Raw genomic sequence first — 17,075 nt, forward strand, 5'->3', positions numbered from 1 at the left:
TTCCTGTTACATTGCACAACCTTCAATGTTATGTCATAACTACGTAACATTCTAGCAAATTAGTTCGCAACGAGCCAGGTGGCCAAAACTGTTGCATATACCCTGACTCTGCATGCAATGAACGCAAGAGAAATGACACAATTTTACCTGGTTAATATTGCCTGCTAACCTGGATTTCTTTTAGCTAAATATGCAGGTTTAAAAATATATACACTTCTGTGTATTGATTTTAAGAAAGGCATTGATGTTTATGGTTAGGTACAGTCGTGCAACGATTGTGCTTTTTTCACAAATGCGCTTTTGTTAAATCATCCCCCGTTTGGCAAAGTCAGCTGTCTTTGTTAGGAAGAAAGTCTTCACAGTTCGCAACGAGCCATGCGGCCCAAACTGCTGCATATACCCTGACTCTGTTTGCAAGAGAAGTGACACATTTTCCCTAGTTAAAAGAAATTCATGTTAGCAGGCAATATTAACTAAAGATGTAGGTTTAAAAATATATACTTGTGTATTGATTTTAAGAAAGGCATTGATGTTTATGGTTGGAGCAACGTGTACCTAAGCGATTATATGCAACGCAGGACAGGCTAGATTAACTAGTAATATCATCAACCATGTGTAGTTAACTAGTGATTATGATTGATTGATTGATTGTTTTTTATAAGATAAGTTTAATGCTAGCTAGCAACTTACCTTGGCTTCTTACTGCATTTGCGTAACAGGCAGGCTCCTCGTGGAGTGCAATGTAAAGCAGGTGGTTAGAGCGTTGGACTAGTTAACCGTAAGGTTGCAAGATTGAATCCCCGAGCTGACAAGTGTGTCGTTCTGCCCCTGAACAAGGCAGTTAACCCACTGTTCCTAGGCCGTCATTGAAAATAAGAATGTGTTCTTAACTGACTTGCCTAGTTAAATAAAGGTCTAAAAAATATATATATATATATATATATATAAAAAAAATTCAGCCAAATCGGCATCCAAAAATAACGATTTCCGATTGTTATGAAAACTTGAAATCGGCCCTAATTAATCGGCCATTCCAATTAATCGGTCGACCTCTAATAGAGATCACATCATTCACATTCTATAAGTAATTCTATAGTACTGACCCGGTCCAGGAGGAGCATGCCACTCTCATCCATGTTGAAGTGGGCCTTAATGCCCTTGGACTCAGCATCCATGTGCTTCTGGAAGCTGCTGCTCACCCCAGACAGCTGCACTGTGGTCAGGTTGAGAGAGCCAAACACACTGGCAGAGGAAAGGAAGGAAAAGAAAGCGAGGTGGAGATTTAAAATCAGATGCAACATAAGGTTGTGTTATGGCTGTTTATTTGACTTCTGTTACAATTCAAAACTGTATTTGTCCCCTTAGCCCTAATAGAATTGGCCTATAGCCAATGGCAAACTAACGCTGTTACAGTATATCCTTAATTTTCCAGAATTTTCCTTGGGAGAGGTGCTGCAGTGTTGTGATTGACATCACCCTGATCCAATCACGCGCAACCAGACAAAAATCAACGACACCTACGCTCTGTGCTTTCTCTGGCTGACCCTCCACCACAGAAGGCACTGAGGGAGGCTTAAACAATAGATTTTCGGACCGATTCATTCTACATTTGGATCGGTTTGTGCTCCCGTGGACCAATGCACTCGTATCTTAAACATTTAAACCCGATTCTGATACGCATCGGTGAATCGTTACATCTCTACAGTTTTGCCGTGTTGTTTCACACAGATTGGCTTAAGTCAGTTTCCTGGACACAGATTAAACCAACTCCTGGGAAAATAAATAATTGGTTCTCCGTTGAGCATGGTTTTAAGTCCAGGCCTAGGCTTAATCTGTGTCCAGGAAACCGGCCCTAAGTTCCTACCAATTAAACCCATCTTTATTGGGGAGGTGCTCACCTGAGGTCATTTTGGCCCAAGAAGCTGAGGTCTCCATAGTTGATGTCAAAGGCAAAGTCATCAGTGTAGCGGTTGAAGGTGATGACCTTGCGCTGGGGGTAGGGGGCCATCCTCTGGAACAGGATACGCTTGTTGTGTTTCAGGCTCCTGGAGCCATCCTCATCCTCCGTCTCCCTGGTGAACTCCACCTGGAGAATGAGAGAGATGAATGAAAAGATGAGCACCGTATGATATCGAGTTGTGGTGCTAAGCTTTTCCATTCATTTTGGGTTGAGGTATATAGCTGAACTTACATAACTGATGGCGTGGGATGTGGACCCATCTTAACAATTATTTTTTTTTTTTACCCCTTTTATTCCCCAATATCCAAGTGGTAGTTACCGTCTTGTCCCATCGCTGCAACTCCCGTATAGACTCGGGAGAGGCGAAGGTCGAGAGCCGTGCGTCTTCCGAAACACGACCCCGCCAAGCCGCACTGCTTCTTGACACAATGCACGCTTAACCCAAAAGCCAGCCACACCAATGTGTTGGAGGAAACGGCGTACAGCTGGCGACCAAAGTCCGATTGCATGCGCCCGGGCGCCACAAGGAGTCGCTAGAGCGCGATGGGACAAGGACATCCCAACCGGCCAAACCCTCCCCTATCCAGGACGAGGCTGGGCCAAATTGTGTGTTGCCTCATGGGTCTCCCAATCACATGCGACTCACCCTGGTATCAAACCAGGATCTGTAGTGACCCGGCTGGCACAGCGATGCAGTGCATTAGACCGCTGTGCCACTCGGGAGGCTTGACAATAGACAACTTTTGGGGTTTCGTCTCCTCTAAAAGGAATGGATGGATGGTAATGGAATTATTTTTTAAAAAAGGGGTGGGGTTCAATGTAAAAGAATGAGCTGTGTTACCTGGATGGGGAAAACAGCTGCCTCCCTGACCAGGAAGGGTTTGACTTTGAAGGCCTTGCTGAGGGCAGCGGCCTGGTACACAGCACCCATAGCTGCAGCCTCGTCTGCATTGATGTTCTTTCCCAGCTCCTCTCTACACACACACACACACACACACACACAGAGTGGTCAATGTCATGCAGATATCTTGTTTATTCAAAGTGATAATTCACTCCAAAAACAAGGTTGGCCAGAGACATTGTCATACCTCAAAAGCAGTCAAATTTTGTGGATGTAAGGCATATCTAGCGTACGTGAACTAATCTTCAAATTAGATTGCTTTTCAGGTCTGAAAACATCTGTCAAAGTTTGATTTGAGATTCAACTATCCCTTTAAGCCTTCTCATCCCAGGTGGAGCGTTGCCAACATGTAAGTTACATACTATTTAACTATAGAATCTACAATTGTTGTAGTATCTGCGGGTGAAACATTTCTATTGTGTTCCCTTGTCTTAGAGTATTGTTTTGAATAGAACACCCTTCAGCCCAAACCCTGGACAATAGGGAGCATTCTAAGTCCCTCAAGTTTGTTTGTCCTGTAGTATACAGACTCAGGTATTGATGTGTTGAGTGAAAAACCTGACATACTTAGGGCTTTGGCGGTCACAAAATTTCACCAGCTGGTGATTGTCAAGCAAATAACTGTCAGTCTCACGGTAATTGACTGTTAATTATCATAAACACATTTTGCATCTCCTGGCTTCCACAAAGCCTACAAGCCATTTTAAAAAGTCTAATAAATCCATGTAATATAGCCTACACCACAATAATGCCATTATTTATTTTAGACAGGTCTAAAGAAACATCTGAAGAAAATGTAGTCTATTTCAGAAGAAAATAATAGAATACTCTGAGTTGTCCTTATGTGGCTCTGCCAAATGGCTGTGGGCTATACTAGTTAATTTAGCAGACAATATTTGCTTATCATTCCGTGGCATTATTTTATAGTATGAAGAATATAATTGAACAAAGCTGAATAAAATTGTCTCCAAACGATTTGAGGGAGTGCACATGTGGCTATTCTGTGTTAAGCGGTTAACAAAGAAATAGGTATGCCTACATGCTTAATTTAGAGTAACTTTAGTTGTTCTACAAACGTTGGGCTGTATGTTTAGATTTTTAATACATTGTGAGACTGCATGATGAGATTCTAATGATGATTACGGCCTGTGTGGCCGTAATGCACCCTGCGCGATCGGAAGCCCTCTCACTCACATGGCTCTGTCACGTGACCAGGTTTTTTCCTCACAGGCCAAAAATGAAGACAGACATGTCGGGGACGCAACTGCGTGTGTCCTTATCCAATTCCGAGGTGCATATTGAAGATATTGGAAGAAATTGTCCACATTCATTTTGTCAGCCAACAAGAATAGGCCTAACGAACAGCAAAAGCACTAGCCTATGTCAATCTACAGTCGTGGCCAAAAGTTGAGAATGACACAAATATTAATTTCCACAAAGTTTGCTGTTTCAGCGTCTTTAGATATTTTTGTCAGATGTTACTCTGGAATACTGAAGTATAATTACAAGCATTTCATAAGTGTCAAAGGCTTTTGACAATTACATGAAGTTGATGCAAAGAAGTCAATATTTGTAGTGTTGACCCTTCTTTTTCAAGACCTCTGCAATCCGCCCTGGCATACTGTCAATTACCTTCTGGGCCACATCCTGACTGATGGCAGCCCATTCTTGCATAATCAATGCTCGGAGTTTGTCAGAATTTGTGGGTTTATGATGTTTTTACACCCGCCTATTGAGGATTGACCACAGGTTCTCAATGGGATTAAGGTCTGGGGCGTTTCCTGGCCATGGACCCAAAATATCGATGTTTTGTTCCCCCGAGCCACTTAGTTATCACTTTTGCCTTATGGCAAGGTGCTCCATCAAGGAAGGCACTGTTCATCACCAAACTGTTCCTGGATGGTTGGGAGAAGTTGCTCTCGGAGGATGTGTTGGTACCATGCTTTATTCATGGCTGTGTTCTTAGGCAAAATTGTGAGTGAGCCCACTCCCTTGGCTGAGAAGCAACCCCACACATGAATGCGATGCTGGATGCTTTACTGTTGGCATGACAGAGTGAACTCCAGCCTTGTCCTCGTCAACACTCACGCCTGTGTTAACGAGAGAATCACTAACTGGATGTCAGCTGGTCCTTTTGTGGCAGGGATGAAATGCAGTGGAAATGTTTTTGGGGGATTCAGTTCATTTGCATGGCAAAGAGGGACTTTGCAATTTATTGCAATTCATCTGATCACTCTTCATAACATTCTGGAGTATATGCAAATTGCCATCATACAAACTGAGGCAGCAGACTGAAAATTAATATTTGTGTCATTCAAAACTTTTGGGCGCGACTATACTATCCTCCATAGCACAAAAGTCGACCTATTCTATTCTGCGTGAGAAATAAATATTCCAAACATAGTCTGGGACAGTTGTGGGATGAGATAGATCCCATATTAATACAACCACTAGCATCTAAAAACCTTTGTTATGCAATGCGGCTGACGCAATGGATCAGAACGTTTAGCTTAAAATGTTGATCAACTATTAGGCTATTTCTTCACATAATAAGCGCAGAAATGCACACATGGTAGTAGGCTATAAGCAGGAATGTTCCATTACTGGAACACATTATCAAAAGTGACCGCAAATGCAATTATGCATGTAATGCTTTTATTGTAAAGGTGCATTTTTATGGTGAAAATGATCTTCCCCAAACTTGAAACTCATGCGCTGCTTATGCCAGTTAGGCTCTACACTCCTTGTAAAGCAGATTAATGTGCTTCATTTTGAGAAGTTATTTGGCCACTTTAGTTGTGATACAAACCTTATTAAAACATATAGGCATATGGGCTAGGCTACATGAGGTGTGAACTATTGATGGACTCCAACTCCTAAACTTGGGATAGGGTTAATTATCAGGTATCCTATTGAAATATTGAGTTCTTAGGTTTAGAGGGTCTACACCAGAAGTTGATGGTTATCTGTAGGAGGAAGGTATATGGTGGATGCAATTAAGCTTGGAATGTGTTTAGAGCAGGGAAAACGATCACGTGGCAGCACTGATAAGGGGAGAGAGCCGTGGATTAGTGATGAAGGGGATCGAAGTCAGGTCACATTAAGGGAGGAACAGTCTACTGCCCGCGTCACTTCATTTCCTGCCTAGCAACAGAGATGTAGTGTTGAGAGGAGGAGATTCCACCCCAAATTGGGGTACATACAGTTGAAGTTTACATACACCTTAGCCAAATACATTTAAACCCAGTTTTTCACAATTCCTGAAATGTAATTGTAGTAAAAAGTCAGTTAGGATCACCATTTTATTTTAAGAATCTGAAATGTCAGAATAATAGTAGAGCGAATGATTTATTTCAGCTTTTATTTCTTTCATCACATTACCAGTGGGTCAGAAGTTTACATACACTCAATAAGTATTTGGTAGCATTGCCTTTAAATTGTTTAACTTCGGTCAAACGTTTTGGGTAGCCTTCCACAAGCATCCCACAATAAGCTGGGTGAATTTCGGCCCATTCCTCCTGACAGAGCTGGTGTAACTGAGTCCGCTTTGTAGGCTTCCTTGCTCGCACACTTTTTCAGTTCTGCCTACACATTTTCTATAGGATTGAGGTCAGGGCTTTGTGATGGACACTCCAATACCTTGACTTTGTTGTCCCTAAGCCATTTTGCCACAACTTTGGAAGTATGCTTGGGGTTATTGTCCATTTGGAAGACCCATTCGCGACCAAGATTTAACTTCCTGACTGATGTCTTATGTTCCTTCAATATATCCACATAATTTCCCCTTTCTCATGATTCCATTTATTTTGTGAAGTGCACCAGTCGCTCTTGCAGCAAAGCACCCCCACAACATGATGCTGCCACTCCTGTGCTTCACAGTTGGGATGGTGTTCTTCGGCTTGCAAGCCTACCCCTTTTTCCTCCAAACATAACGATGGTCATTATGGCCAAACAGTTCTATTTTTGTTTCATCAGACCAGAGGACATTTCTCCAAAAAGTACAATCTTTGTCCCCATGTGCAGTTGCAAACCTTAGTCTGGCTTTTTTATGGCGGTTTTGGAGCAGTGGCTTCTTCCTTGCCGAGTGGCCTTTCAGGTTATGTCGATACAGGACTCGTTTTACTGTGGATATAGATACTTTTGTACCTGTTTCCTCCAGCATCTTCACAGGGTCCTTTGCTGTTGTTCTGGGATTGATTTGCACTTTTCGCACCAAAGTACGTTCATCTCGAGGAGACAGAACGCGTCTCCTTCCTGAGCGGGATGACGGCTGAGTGGTCCTATGGTGTTTATACTTGTGTACTATTGTTTGTACTGATGAACATGGTACCTTCAGGCATTTGAAAATTGCTCCCAAGGATGAACCCGACTTGTGGAGGTCTGCAACTTATTTTCTGAGATCTTGGCTGATTTTCCCATGATGTCAAGCAAAGAGGCACTGAGTTTGAAGGTAGGCCTTGAAATACATCCACAGATACACCTCCAATTGAGTCAAATGTCAATTAGCCTATCAGAAGCTTCTAAAGCCATGACATCATTTTCTGGAATTTTCCAAGCTGTTTAAAGGCACAGTCAACTTTGTGTATGTAAACTTCTGACCCACTGGAATTGTGATACAGTGAATTATCAGTGAAATAATCTGTCTGTAAACAATTGTTGGAGAAATTACTTGTGTCATGCACAAAGTAGATGTCCTAACCGACTTGCCAAAACTATAGTTTGTTAACAAGAAATTTGTGGAGTGGTTGAAAAACTAGTTTTAATGACTTCAACCTAAGTGTATGTAAACTTCCGACTTCAACTGTATACCGTCACTACTGTAAATAATATTGTCACCCATCAGACTTTTCTTTATTCATTTTACATTTTAGTCATTTAGCAGACGCGCTTATCCAGAGCGACTTACAGTAGTGAATGCATACATTTCATACATTTTTTCTCCGTACTTATTCAATCTTGTCTTTACATATACTAAATAATACATTACATTTGTTTTGATTTAGAATGGACCATTATGCACCTGCATCGAAATAGGGGCAGCGGGGGAAAAAAATACATGTCATCTATGCACATACAGTTGAAGTCGGAAGTTTACATAAACTAGTTTTAATGACTCCAACCTAAGTGTTTCAACCACTCCACAAATTTCTTGTTAACAAACTATAGTTTTGGCAAGTCGGTTAGGACATCTACTTTGGGCATGAGTACCAGGCAGTTAGCAAGTTTGGTAGGTTACTAATGACCAGCAGCAGCATCAGAGCTTGGAGAAGCCTAATTACCATGACTAAACAGTCATGTGGAATTTGACTGCACTCATGACTCGTGACCGCCGGTGTGGTGGTAATACGGTCACCGCAACAGCACTAGACATACTTACTTCCCAACGGCTTTGAGCAGCACCTCCTGCACCTTAGGCACTCGGGTGGAGCCGCCCACCAGAATCACCTGCTCAATCTCGTCCTGTTAGAAGACAATGTTGGAAGATATACAAACAGTATTTGCAAATAAACAAACATTAACATAACACATGTTGGTTCAATCTATAAATCCCTGAAGGCTTGTCATGCTGAAACATGTCAGAGTTTAACATATTGTTCCATTGAACATTCCACTACAATAATGGGAATTTCATATCAAACCGATATCAAAGTGCAACTTTTTAGTCACACAGACATCAACTATCCTACTTCAGTTTTTGATTGTCAGGGCTCCAGACTAACATTTCCCCCTGGCGGCACTTTTTTAGTTGGCGGCACCAGCCCATGATTTCGTGGAACAAAACACATTTTTTCAGCAGCTTCACACAATAGAATACACTTGCGTCATCTTATAAAGTCAATATAAAAATCATTCACAATGCCTTAAGTGTATTAGACTACTGAGATATACAAATAAGTTGTTATAGCCAACATGTCCAAGCAGGAACGCATGATTCTAAATACTTTGATATGCAACCTAATCCAGCCCACCACACTTTTGAATCAGAGGGGTTGGGTTAAATGCAGAAGACACGTTTCAGTTGTACAACTGACTAGGTATCTCCCTTTCCTGTGATATTCAAGTCTACCTAAAATTCATGACAATTTTACTGTCAAAATTTTTCAGTTCAATAGAGATGAATTTTCCTTCCTCTTTATGTGCATCAATATTATATATATAGGCCTCATTCGACTAAACTAAAAACACAGAAGGATCTCTAACTAAATATAACACCTACTGCTAGTAGCCACATATTCATCTAACAGTAAATGTAATGTCCTAAAAAGGACTAGTACACTCGCGGTAGCTGATGCGCAATTTCACAGGCTCCATATTTCAAGGCCATATGAGATATCGTGATTGTAAAGCCGTGTGCTTTGAGCTCAATAGTGATTGTTAAGGAATAAATGATTCTACAGAAAGCGGAGACCCTCCTCTCTTTAATATGTACAACAAGTTGCATCCAAAGTTGTTTGGTACACGCAATTTCATTTCAAAATGTTACATTCACGAAGGGGCACACGAGGGGGAAGAGAAAGTTTGAGATGCTTGCTCGTTGCAGCAGCCGGCCCCAGCGAAACAGGCAGGCACAGCGGCAGCACAGCCACTTCTATTACAGAAATCATGAGGATAATGCCCTTTACTGTTGAACAAATTCATGGTTTTATCTGCCCCCAAAAATAAGATGTTTTGGTTGAGGTGACCATGTGCAGATCACACCAGTGCAACCAATAATTTTTTAACTGGCACAGCCAAGTCAAAGGGTTGCAGTCTGGAGCTCTGGACCCTACTACACAATTGTGATAGGATTTTAAGAGAATACATTATCCTAAGGAGCATAGCCATTCCACAGACCCAGGGGATTGGAAACTACAGTGATCTTTTTGATACTGCCAATTTTCCTGTGTCTTTTTGTGGGTCAAATGATGCTTTTGTCTACGTAATTGTTAATGCATAAAAGTCAGTTTCCCCCAAGAGGTAGATAAAGTTATAGTGATTGATCAATAAGATCAAATGTTCATTAGGGCACACAATGGAATTACAAAAAAAAAATGTTTTGCAACAGGAGTCCCTTCCTGTTTCAGCCCATTTTCTTCCATTTAGTTAATAATGAATAAACACAAACTATGGTGACTCACCAGGGACATCTCTGCAGAGCTAAGGGCCTCCTGTACGGGTCCAGGCACTCTCTCAAACAGGTCAGCACACAGGGCCTCAAACTCCACACGGGTCACCTTGGCCTTGAAGTCCATTTCATCTAGAAGCCCCTCCACCTGAACATCATACAGCAAGAGTGAGATCATTTAGTTTAGATGTACAGTATTACACAACTACAGTACAGCGCTATGGGTGACAATGAAACTGACAGAGCACCATGTCCCTTCACCTGTGCCATGAATTCGGCGTTGGCGCTCAGCACCGTCTTGAGTCTCTGGGCCTCCTTGAGGAGCTTGGCCATGGCGCGGTGGTTCTCCCTCACGTCCTTCTTGGTCTTCTTCTGCTCGTTGAACAGCTTGGCTAGGTGGTCCCGCAGCCGCAGATCCATCTCAAAGCCCCCCAGAGAGCGGTCAAACCTGGCCAGAGATGGAGAACATCTGCTAGGTTAGGAACATTTGAGAAATGTGCTTGACATAGCTCCACCATAAGTCATTTAAAACACAAATACAAAAACTATTACTTCATATTGATCAGAGTAGAGGTTAAGGTGTGTGCTTTCCCCAACATCCTGTGTGTGTGTGTATACAGGCCCTTTTGTCTCACCCTACTCCTCGGATCTGGAGCTGTGGCTGGGTGCCCGAATCTTTGGTCTTGACCGTCTGGTATGTGACGATGGTTGCCGTCGTGCTGCCTGAACCCATGTCATAGAACATAATGTTCTGTAGAGGGAGAAAACAGGCATGACTATAAGACTAGGGTTACACAAAGCAACTTTAATGCAATTACAGGTTGAAAGCGACATCTTAAGCAACTTTACTTACACACGAAGCAACTTATGAAGCGCAACTCAAAAAGTTACCAGTTGGTTCTGAATACACCAACCTAGTTCAATATAAATAAAAAAATCCAAATGTAAAAGCAGCCTAGATAGTGCACCTGAGCTGTGCTGTTGATGTCTTTCCTCCTGAAGACACCATAGTTGAGCGCCACCGCCGTGTTGTCGTTGATGAGCTGAAGAACCTTAACACCTGCCATCTGTGCGGCCTGCAGGACCGCCCTGCGCTCTGCCTGATTGAAAAAGGCCGGGACGGTGATCACTGCATCTTTGATGGGCTGCTCTGTAAGCGAGAGTAAAATATATTCAGTCAGGCGGGGCTTCAAAATAATTATACAACACAAAATGTTGAATGAGAAAACCTTTTCCCCATACTACTAGTGAACATACAAACCTGCAAAGTCCTGAGCCAGTCCACGTGAATAGTTCAAAACCATGCCCAGGAGCTCCTCTGGAGAGTACTGCATTTCTCTGTAGGAAAACATTAGAACCAAGCACACTTATCCACAACTAAAGCATAAGACATACTGGATCAATAACATTGTCACAGGCTGTGTAATGTGTAATTTAGGCTGTATGCAAAGGAACATCGTACACTAATAACTGATAAGTGTTCAGGTAAGCATTTTACCCCTCATCACCAATGGCTCATAGAGTTGAGTATTATTTGTACTCTTCAAAAGTACTTCAACAATGAATCACTTGGCTCAATCTACTGCTAAAACGAAAGAAAAAGGGAACCAATGATAGGAAATCAGATAAGACTTACTCTGAGTTTCTAAAGAGAACTGTGCCCCGACTCGCATCTTTCACCAGTTGGTGCTCGGAGAAACGTTTCTGGTAGAACGCCACCTGTGGGTTGTCGTGCTTCTTGCCCAGGAGGCTCTGAAGATACCTATAGACAAATTTGGGGTTCTTCACAGACTGCAGATGAAAGAGAAATCCAAATCAATGTCAGTGTAGATATGAATTAATGAACTGTATTGATCCCCCAGAGGGGAATACAGAGTACTAACTGTATGATAGACATTTTAAAATATGTGACCTGGTAGGTTCCTATGGCAAAGGGCCAGTGGTGAAATGTACTTAATAAAAAATACTTTAAAGTATTACTTAAGTAGTTTTTTGGGTTCTGTACTTTATTATTACATTTCTACTACTATATTTGACAACTTTTACTTTACTACATTGTTTAAAAAATACATGTACTTTTTATTCCATACATTGTCCCCCAAACCCATAAGTATTCGTAACATTTTGAATGCTTAGCAGGACAGGAAAATGGTCCAATTCACGCACTTATCAAGAGAAGATCTCTCGTCATCCCTACTGCCTCTGATCAGGCGGCCTCACTAAACACACATGCTACCTTTGTAAATGATGTCTGAGTGTTGGAGATTAGCCCTGGCTATCCAGAAATAAAAACAAACATGCCAAAAAAAATGGTGCAGTCTGGTTTGCTTAATATAAGGAATTTGAAATGATTTCTACTTTTACTTTGTACTTAAGTATATTTTTGCAATTACATTAACTTTTGATACTTAAGTATATTTTAAACCAAATACTTTTACTCAAGTATTATTTTACTGGGTGACTCACTTTTACTGGAGTCATTTTCTATTAAGGCATCTTTACTTTTACTCAAGTATGACAATTGGGTACTTTTTCCACCACGACAAAGTGCCTTACCACTCCTAATGCACTGTCTCCAAAAAGTCGCTCGTTTTCTTTCAAACACACAGCTATTGGAGTTTTCCTCCTGGACTCCCTGTGCCACACAAAGGAAAAGAGAGTCCATTGAAACATGATGAAGCTTTGAGAATGCATTTTATCATGAACTGACACTTCGAACCCTCTCCCAACTGTTCAGTTACCCAATTTCGTTCACCACACTTTTCAGAGGCATGCATGTGTTAAGATGGCACAGGCCCATTTAGTTATTTCCATGTTAATATACATTGTAAGGAACAATGGCTAGCTCATTAAACATAAGCAATAATGGATGTTAATAGTTGTGAATACATAAAAGAAAACATGAAATGGAGTAGGGATTTCCATCTAAAAGCACAAAGTCAATAACCCATGGTGATATGGTTAGAAATAAAGGCAATACTCACTTGTTTAAAGCAATCTCCATTGGCACGCCAGGTTTTACTATAGCTACTTTCATCCACTCACTGCCTAGGTCAACTGACATGACTGCTACAGAGGCTGTATGGACAAAATAATGGGTATGATTATTGTATTACCTGTACTTTTGTAATAACAAAGTGATGATTACACATTTTATGTGAGACAATACTAAAGAGGATTAGCTTCAACAGTTTCTCACTGGCTACAGTGGTTTGGTGGCAATGTGAGCAAATAATGTCAAAACATTTGACAAGTCCTTCGCGTCAGTTGAAATGAAATCGATGTTCACCCGTGCATCAGTAAATTAACTTGTGTAAATAGGTACAAATATGGACTGCGCATCATATTGTGAAGTGACACAGTAGAGTAGATTAACTCAAATCTCTGCATGTGTCCATTTTCTTCTCGCACTCAAAATGGAGGCATTCAGATTTGTGTTGAAATTTGCATTTGGTGTTAGGCAAATCTGCCAGTGCTTGATGCAGGCAGGTGTCTTGGAAGGAATAACCATGTGTAGCGTTAGTACCCGTTTGTGAAGGCAGCAGAGCCAGGACAAGGCAGAAGAGAGCCCATAACATCTTCCTCCTCATGGTGACCTGTACACACAAAGCAGAACAAAGACATTGATTTTCAAACACTAATAGCAGCCTCCATGGTGACTGTGCTGAATAAATAATTGGTTCACTATTGTTAGACCTCATAAGGAGCAAAATTCTTGGCGACTCAGGAATCTATCAAAGATACATTCTCTTCTACATGTACAAAGCCCTTTGCTACAAATGTCCTTGGTTTTAAAAGTCAACTTTGGGAATATATATATTTTTTTTTACTACAACCTTCCAGTCTGTGCAGTTATATATGCTCAAGAAGTTAAATTTTTTTATTGAATGCATATAGGCAAATAGGAAACAAGTGTGCTGTTTCAGGAAGGAAATAGTGAGCACATCCGCATGCTCTAGAAGCAGCAAAGCAAATGCAGTGCTTTGTGAAAGTATTCAGACCCCTTAACTTTTTCCACATTGTTACATTACAGCCTTATTCTAAAATATATTAAATACATTTTTCCCCTTATCATTCTACACAACACCCTATAATTAAAAAACAAATACCTTATTTACATAACTATTCAAACACTTTGCTAAGAGACTTGAAATTGAGCTCAGGTGCATCCTATTTCCATTGATCATCCTTGAGATGTTTAACAACTTCATTGGAGTCCACCTGTGGTAAAATCTATTGATTGGACATGATTTGAAAAGGCACACACACCTGTCTAGATAAGGTCCCACAGTTGACAGTGCATGTCAGAGCAAAAACCAAGCCATGTCGAAGGAATTGTCGGTAGAGCTCTGAGACAGGATTGTGTACCAAAAACGTTATCATCGAAGGTCCACAAACACAGTGGCCTCCATCATTCTTAAATGGAATAAGTTTGGAACCACCAAGACTCTTCCTAGAGCTGGCTGCCCAGCCAAACTGGGCAATCGGGGGAGAAGGGCCTTGGTCAGGGATGTGACCAAGAACTCAATGGTCACTGACAGAGATCTAGAGTTCCTCTGTGGTGATGGGAGAACCTTCCAGAAGGACAACAATCTCTGCAGCACAACACCAAACAGGGCTTTCTGGTAGAGTGGCCAGACAGAAGCCACTCAGTAAAAGGCACATTAGGCAAACTCCAAGTGGGCTGTCAAAGGCACCTAAAGGACTGACCATGAGAAACAAGATTCTCTAGTTCGGATAAAACCAAGATTGAACTCTTTGGCCTGAATGCCAAGTGTCACGTCTGGAGGAAACCTGGCACCATCCCTAAGGTGAAGCATGGTGGTAGCAGCATCATGCTGTGGGGATGTTTATCAGCGGCAGGGACTGGGAGACTAGTCAGGATCAAGGGAAAGATGAACAAAGCAAAGTACAGAGATCATTGATAACCTGCTCCAGAGAGCTCAGGACCTCAGTGGGGCAAAGATACAACTTCCAACAGGACAACGACCCTAAGCGCACAGCCAAGACAAGACAGGAGTGACTTCCGGACAAGTCTCAATGTCCTTGAGTGGCCCAGCCAGAGCCCAGACTTGAACATCTCTGGAGAGACCTGAAAAAAGCTGTGCAGCGACGCTCCCCAACAAGACTCGAGGCTGTAATCGCTGCCAAAGGTGCTTCAACAAAGTACAGAGTAAAGGGTGTGAATACTTATGTAAAATGTGATATCAGTTTAATAAATTTGCTGACATTTCTAAATCTGTTTTTTGCTATGTCATTATGGGGTATTGTGTGTAGATTGAGAGGGGAAACAATTTATTCAATTTTAGAATAAGGCTGTAAAGTAAAATGTGGAGAAAACTTTCTGAATGCACAATCGATTGCATCTCAAGATCTGTTCGGTCTGAGTGTCCATTCCGTCACCTGCACTGTTGAACAGGAGGAGAGGTAAAAGCAAATGCCTGGTGGGCATACACCATATTATTTTCCCCTATAATAGCCTCTTTCCACACCAGTGCAGATGTAGGAACAACAGCTTTTAGAATATTACAATTATCTGCCATTACTCTTCAGCACCTCATAGGGTTATTTAGACATCACACTTCCAAACTCTAGGTGCCAGCTTGTGCAGGTGCATTCAAGGTACAGTAGCAATCCCTTTGATCTTGAACCCGCAATCATCTAATTGGCCTGATCTCACTGACGAATTTATTTGACACGTGGCATGAATTGTACAGTACCTTTAAAGTATTCTACTTAGCAAATCTGAGTAGATTAGTTCTGTGACTGTCAATTGAAGTGCTGATGGAGTCAGGAAGCATGGTGACATATTGAAGTAATGCTTTTTCTAACTGCGGACTTGGGCACTTCACAGAATGAAGGATATAGCCTAGCAAAGGTCTCAAGTGGCAAATAGGCAATCAGAAAGCTAATGGCTATCTAGCATGGAGTTATTCAAATACATGAGCGTAGAAACTTCTAGTCCCATCATAGAGTACTGACGTACTACTATGGACGCCCAGAACAGGTAATGCCTTGAGCATTAAAAAACAAAGCAGTCTTGGGTTCTGGAAACGGGTTCAACGAGCTAACTTAGGTTAGGTAAAAAAAAGCCATATAGTTAACTAGAATACTATACCTTAAATTAAAATCTCAACCAGCCTAGTTAGTTGATTTGAAATGAGACTGTTAGGAAATAACCGCTAGTTACTGTTTCAATTAACCTATGAACAACAGTATTTGCAGGTAGATAAAGAATGGAAAAACAATGACTTAGCTAGCTAGGCACATTTATGAGAGGAGTGACAGAGCAGACCTTACCTTCTCGAGCCGGCAGCAGTTGAGTTTCTTGAAACAGGCTGATTTACACAAAAATATAAACAAAAGGAGAGCACGACTTAACTTGCAACAAGCTAAAACTTCCAATCTCGTATTATTTGCGTCGTGTGCTTCTTACTGTTGGCTATATGTATTGACTGAAAATCTCTTCATAGCCACACTAATAACGGTTTCTTGATTTTTACCTTGCTATATCACCGGCTTGTTCTCACCATAGGGCCCAGAACGCGGCGTGATCTCATTGGATCCACTCGAGTCGTTGTTCCGCTAGGAGAACGCTGACACATAGAGCCTGCCTTCTACGTTCCAAGTACTGCAGAGTGATAGGTCCACGTGCAGTGATGGCTGGCGAGAAGAAATCTTTGTCGATATGTGATTGGTCCACGTTCAATTAATGGGGGGGGAAATTATATAACGACATTTTCTTAAGGTGACCTACTTTATCAGCGACTACTAGTAGTTGTAGTCAAAACACTGTTGTAGTCCATTTAATTGATTCCTGATTGATCGGACTATCCATTACTTATTGGTACATATTTTTCTTTTTAATGAGTTCTTATCTTTATTTTATGCAAGTAAATAAAAAACGATTTAATGGGTGGTATGTCAAAACTAACATAACGAACATTGAACAACTTTATTTTCTGACCTTCACACTTACAGCCTGCCACCTACATTGATATTCATATTATATCGTGTGTTCATTGAAATTTATTTTTTTAAATAATTTACATTTAACGCTCTCATTCCTCTCTCTCACATGACTTGTGGGTGGGTATCACATGATTTAT

At 41.3% G+C, this 17,075-nt stretch overlaps 1 protein-coding gene across 1 annotated transcript in view; it reads right to left on the bottom strand.

Moving 5' to 3' along the window:
• Positions 1 to 16,621, bottom strand: part of LOC100380749 (hypoxia up-regulated protein 1) — a 23,262-nt gene extending 6,641 nt beyond the window's left edge. The window contains exons 1-15 of the mRNA XM_014197590.2: positions 16,470 to 16,621; positions 16,267 to 16,304; positions 13,493 to 13,562; positions 12,951 to 13,044; positions 12,523 to 12,601; positions 11,603 to 11,757; positions 11,228 to 11,304; positions 10,935 to 11,116; positions 10,602 to 10,717; positions 10,228 to 10,414; positions 9,980 to 10,114; positions 8,239 to 8,321; positions 2,802 to 2,934; positions 1,899 to 2,086; positions 1,104 to 1,242 (exon numbers count right to left, since the gene is read on the bottom strand). Coding sequence (XP_014053065.2) covers positions 1,104 to 1,242; positions 1,899 to 2,086; positions 2,802 to 2,934; positions 8,239 to 8,321; positions 9,980 to 10,114; positions 10,228 to 10,414; positions 10,602 to 10,717; positions 10,935 to 11,116; positions 11,228 to 11,304; positions 11,603 to 11,757; positions 12,523 to 12,601; positions 12,951 to 13,044; positions 13,493 to 13,556 — 1,632 coding nt within the window. The 5' untranslated portion in view covers positions 13,557 to 13,562; positions 16,267 to 16,304; positions 16,470 to 16,621. The remainder of the gene's footprint in view (positions 1 to 1,103; positions 1,243 to 1,898; positions 2,087 to 2,801; positions 2,935 to 8,238; positions 8,322 to 9,979; positions 10,115 to 10,227; positions 10,415 to 10,601; positions 10,718 to 10,934; positions 11,117 to 11,227; positions 11,305 to 11,602; positions 11,758 to 12,522; positions 12,602 to 12,950; positions 13,045 to 13,492; positions 13,563 to 16,266; positions 16,305 to 16,469) is intronic.
• Positions 16,622 to 17,075: the final 454 nt, after the last annotated feature.

Source organism: Salmo salar, chromosome ssa04, assembly GCF_905237065.1.
Source record: "Salmo salar chromosome ssa04, Ssal_v3.1, whole genome shotgun sequence".
Taxonomy (NCBI): Eukaryota; Metazoa; Chordata; class Actinopteri; order Salmoniformes; family Salmonidae; genus Salmo; species Salmo salar.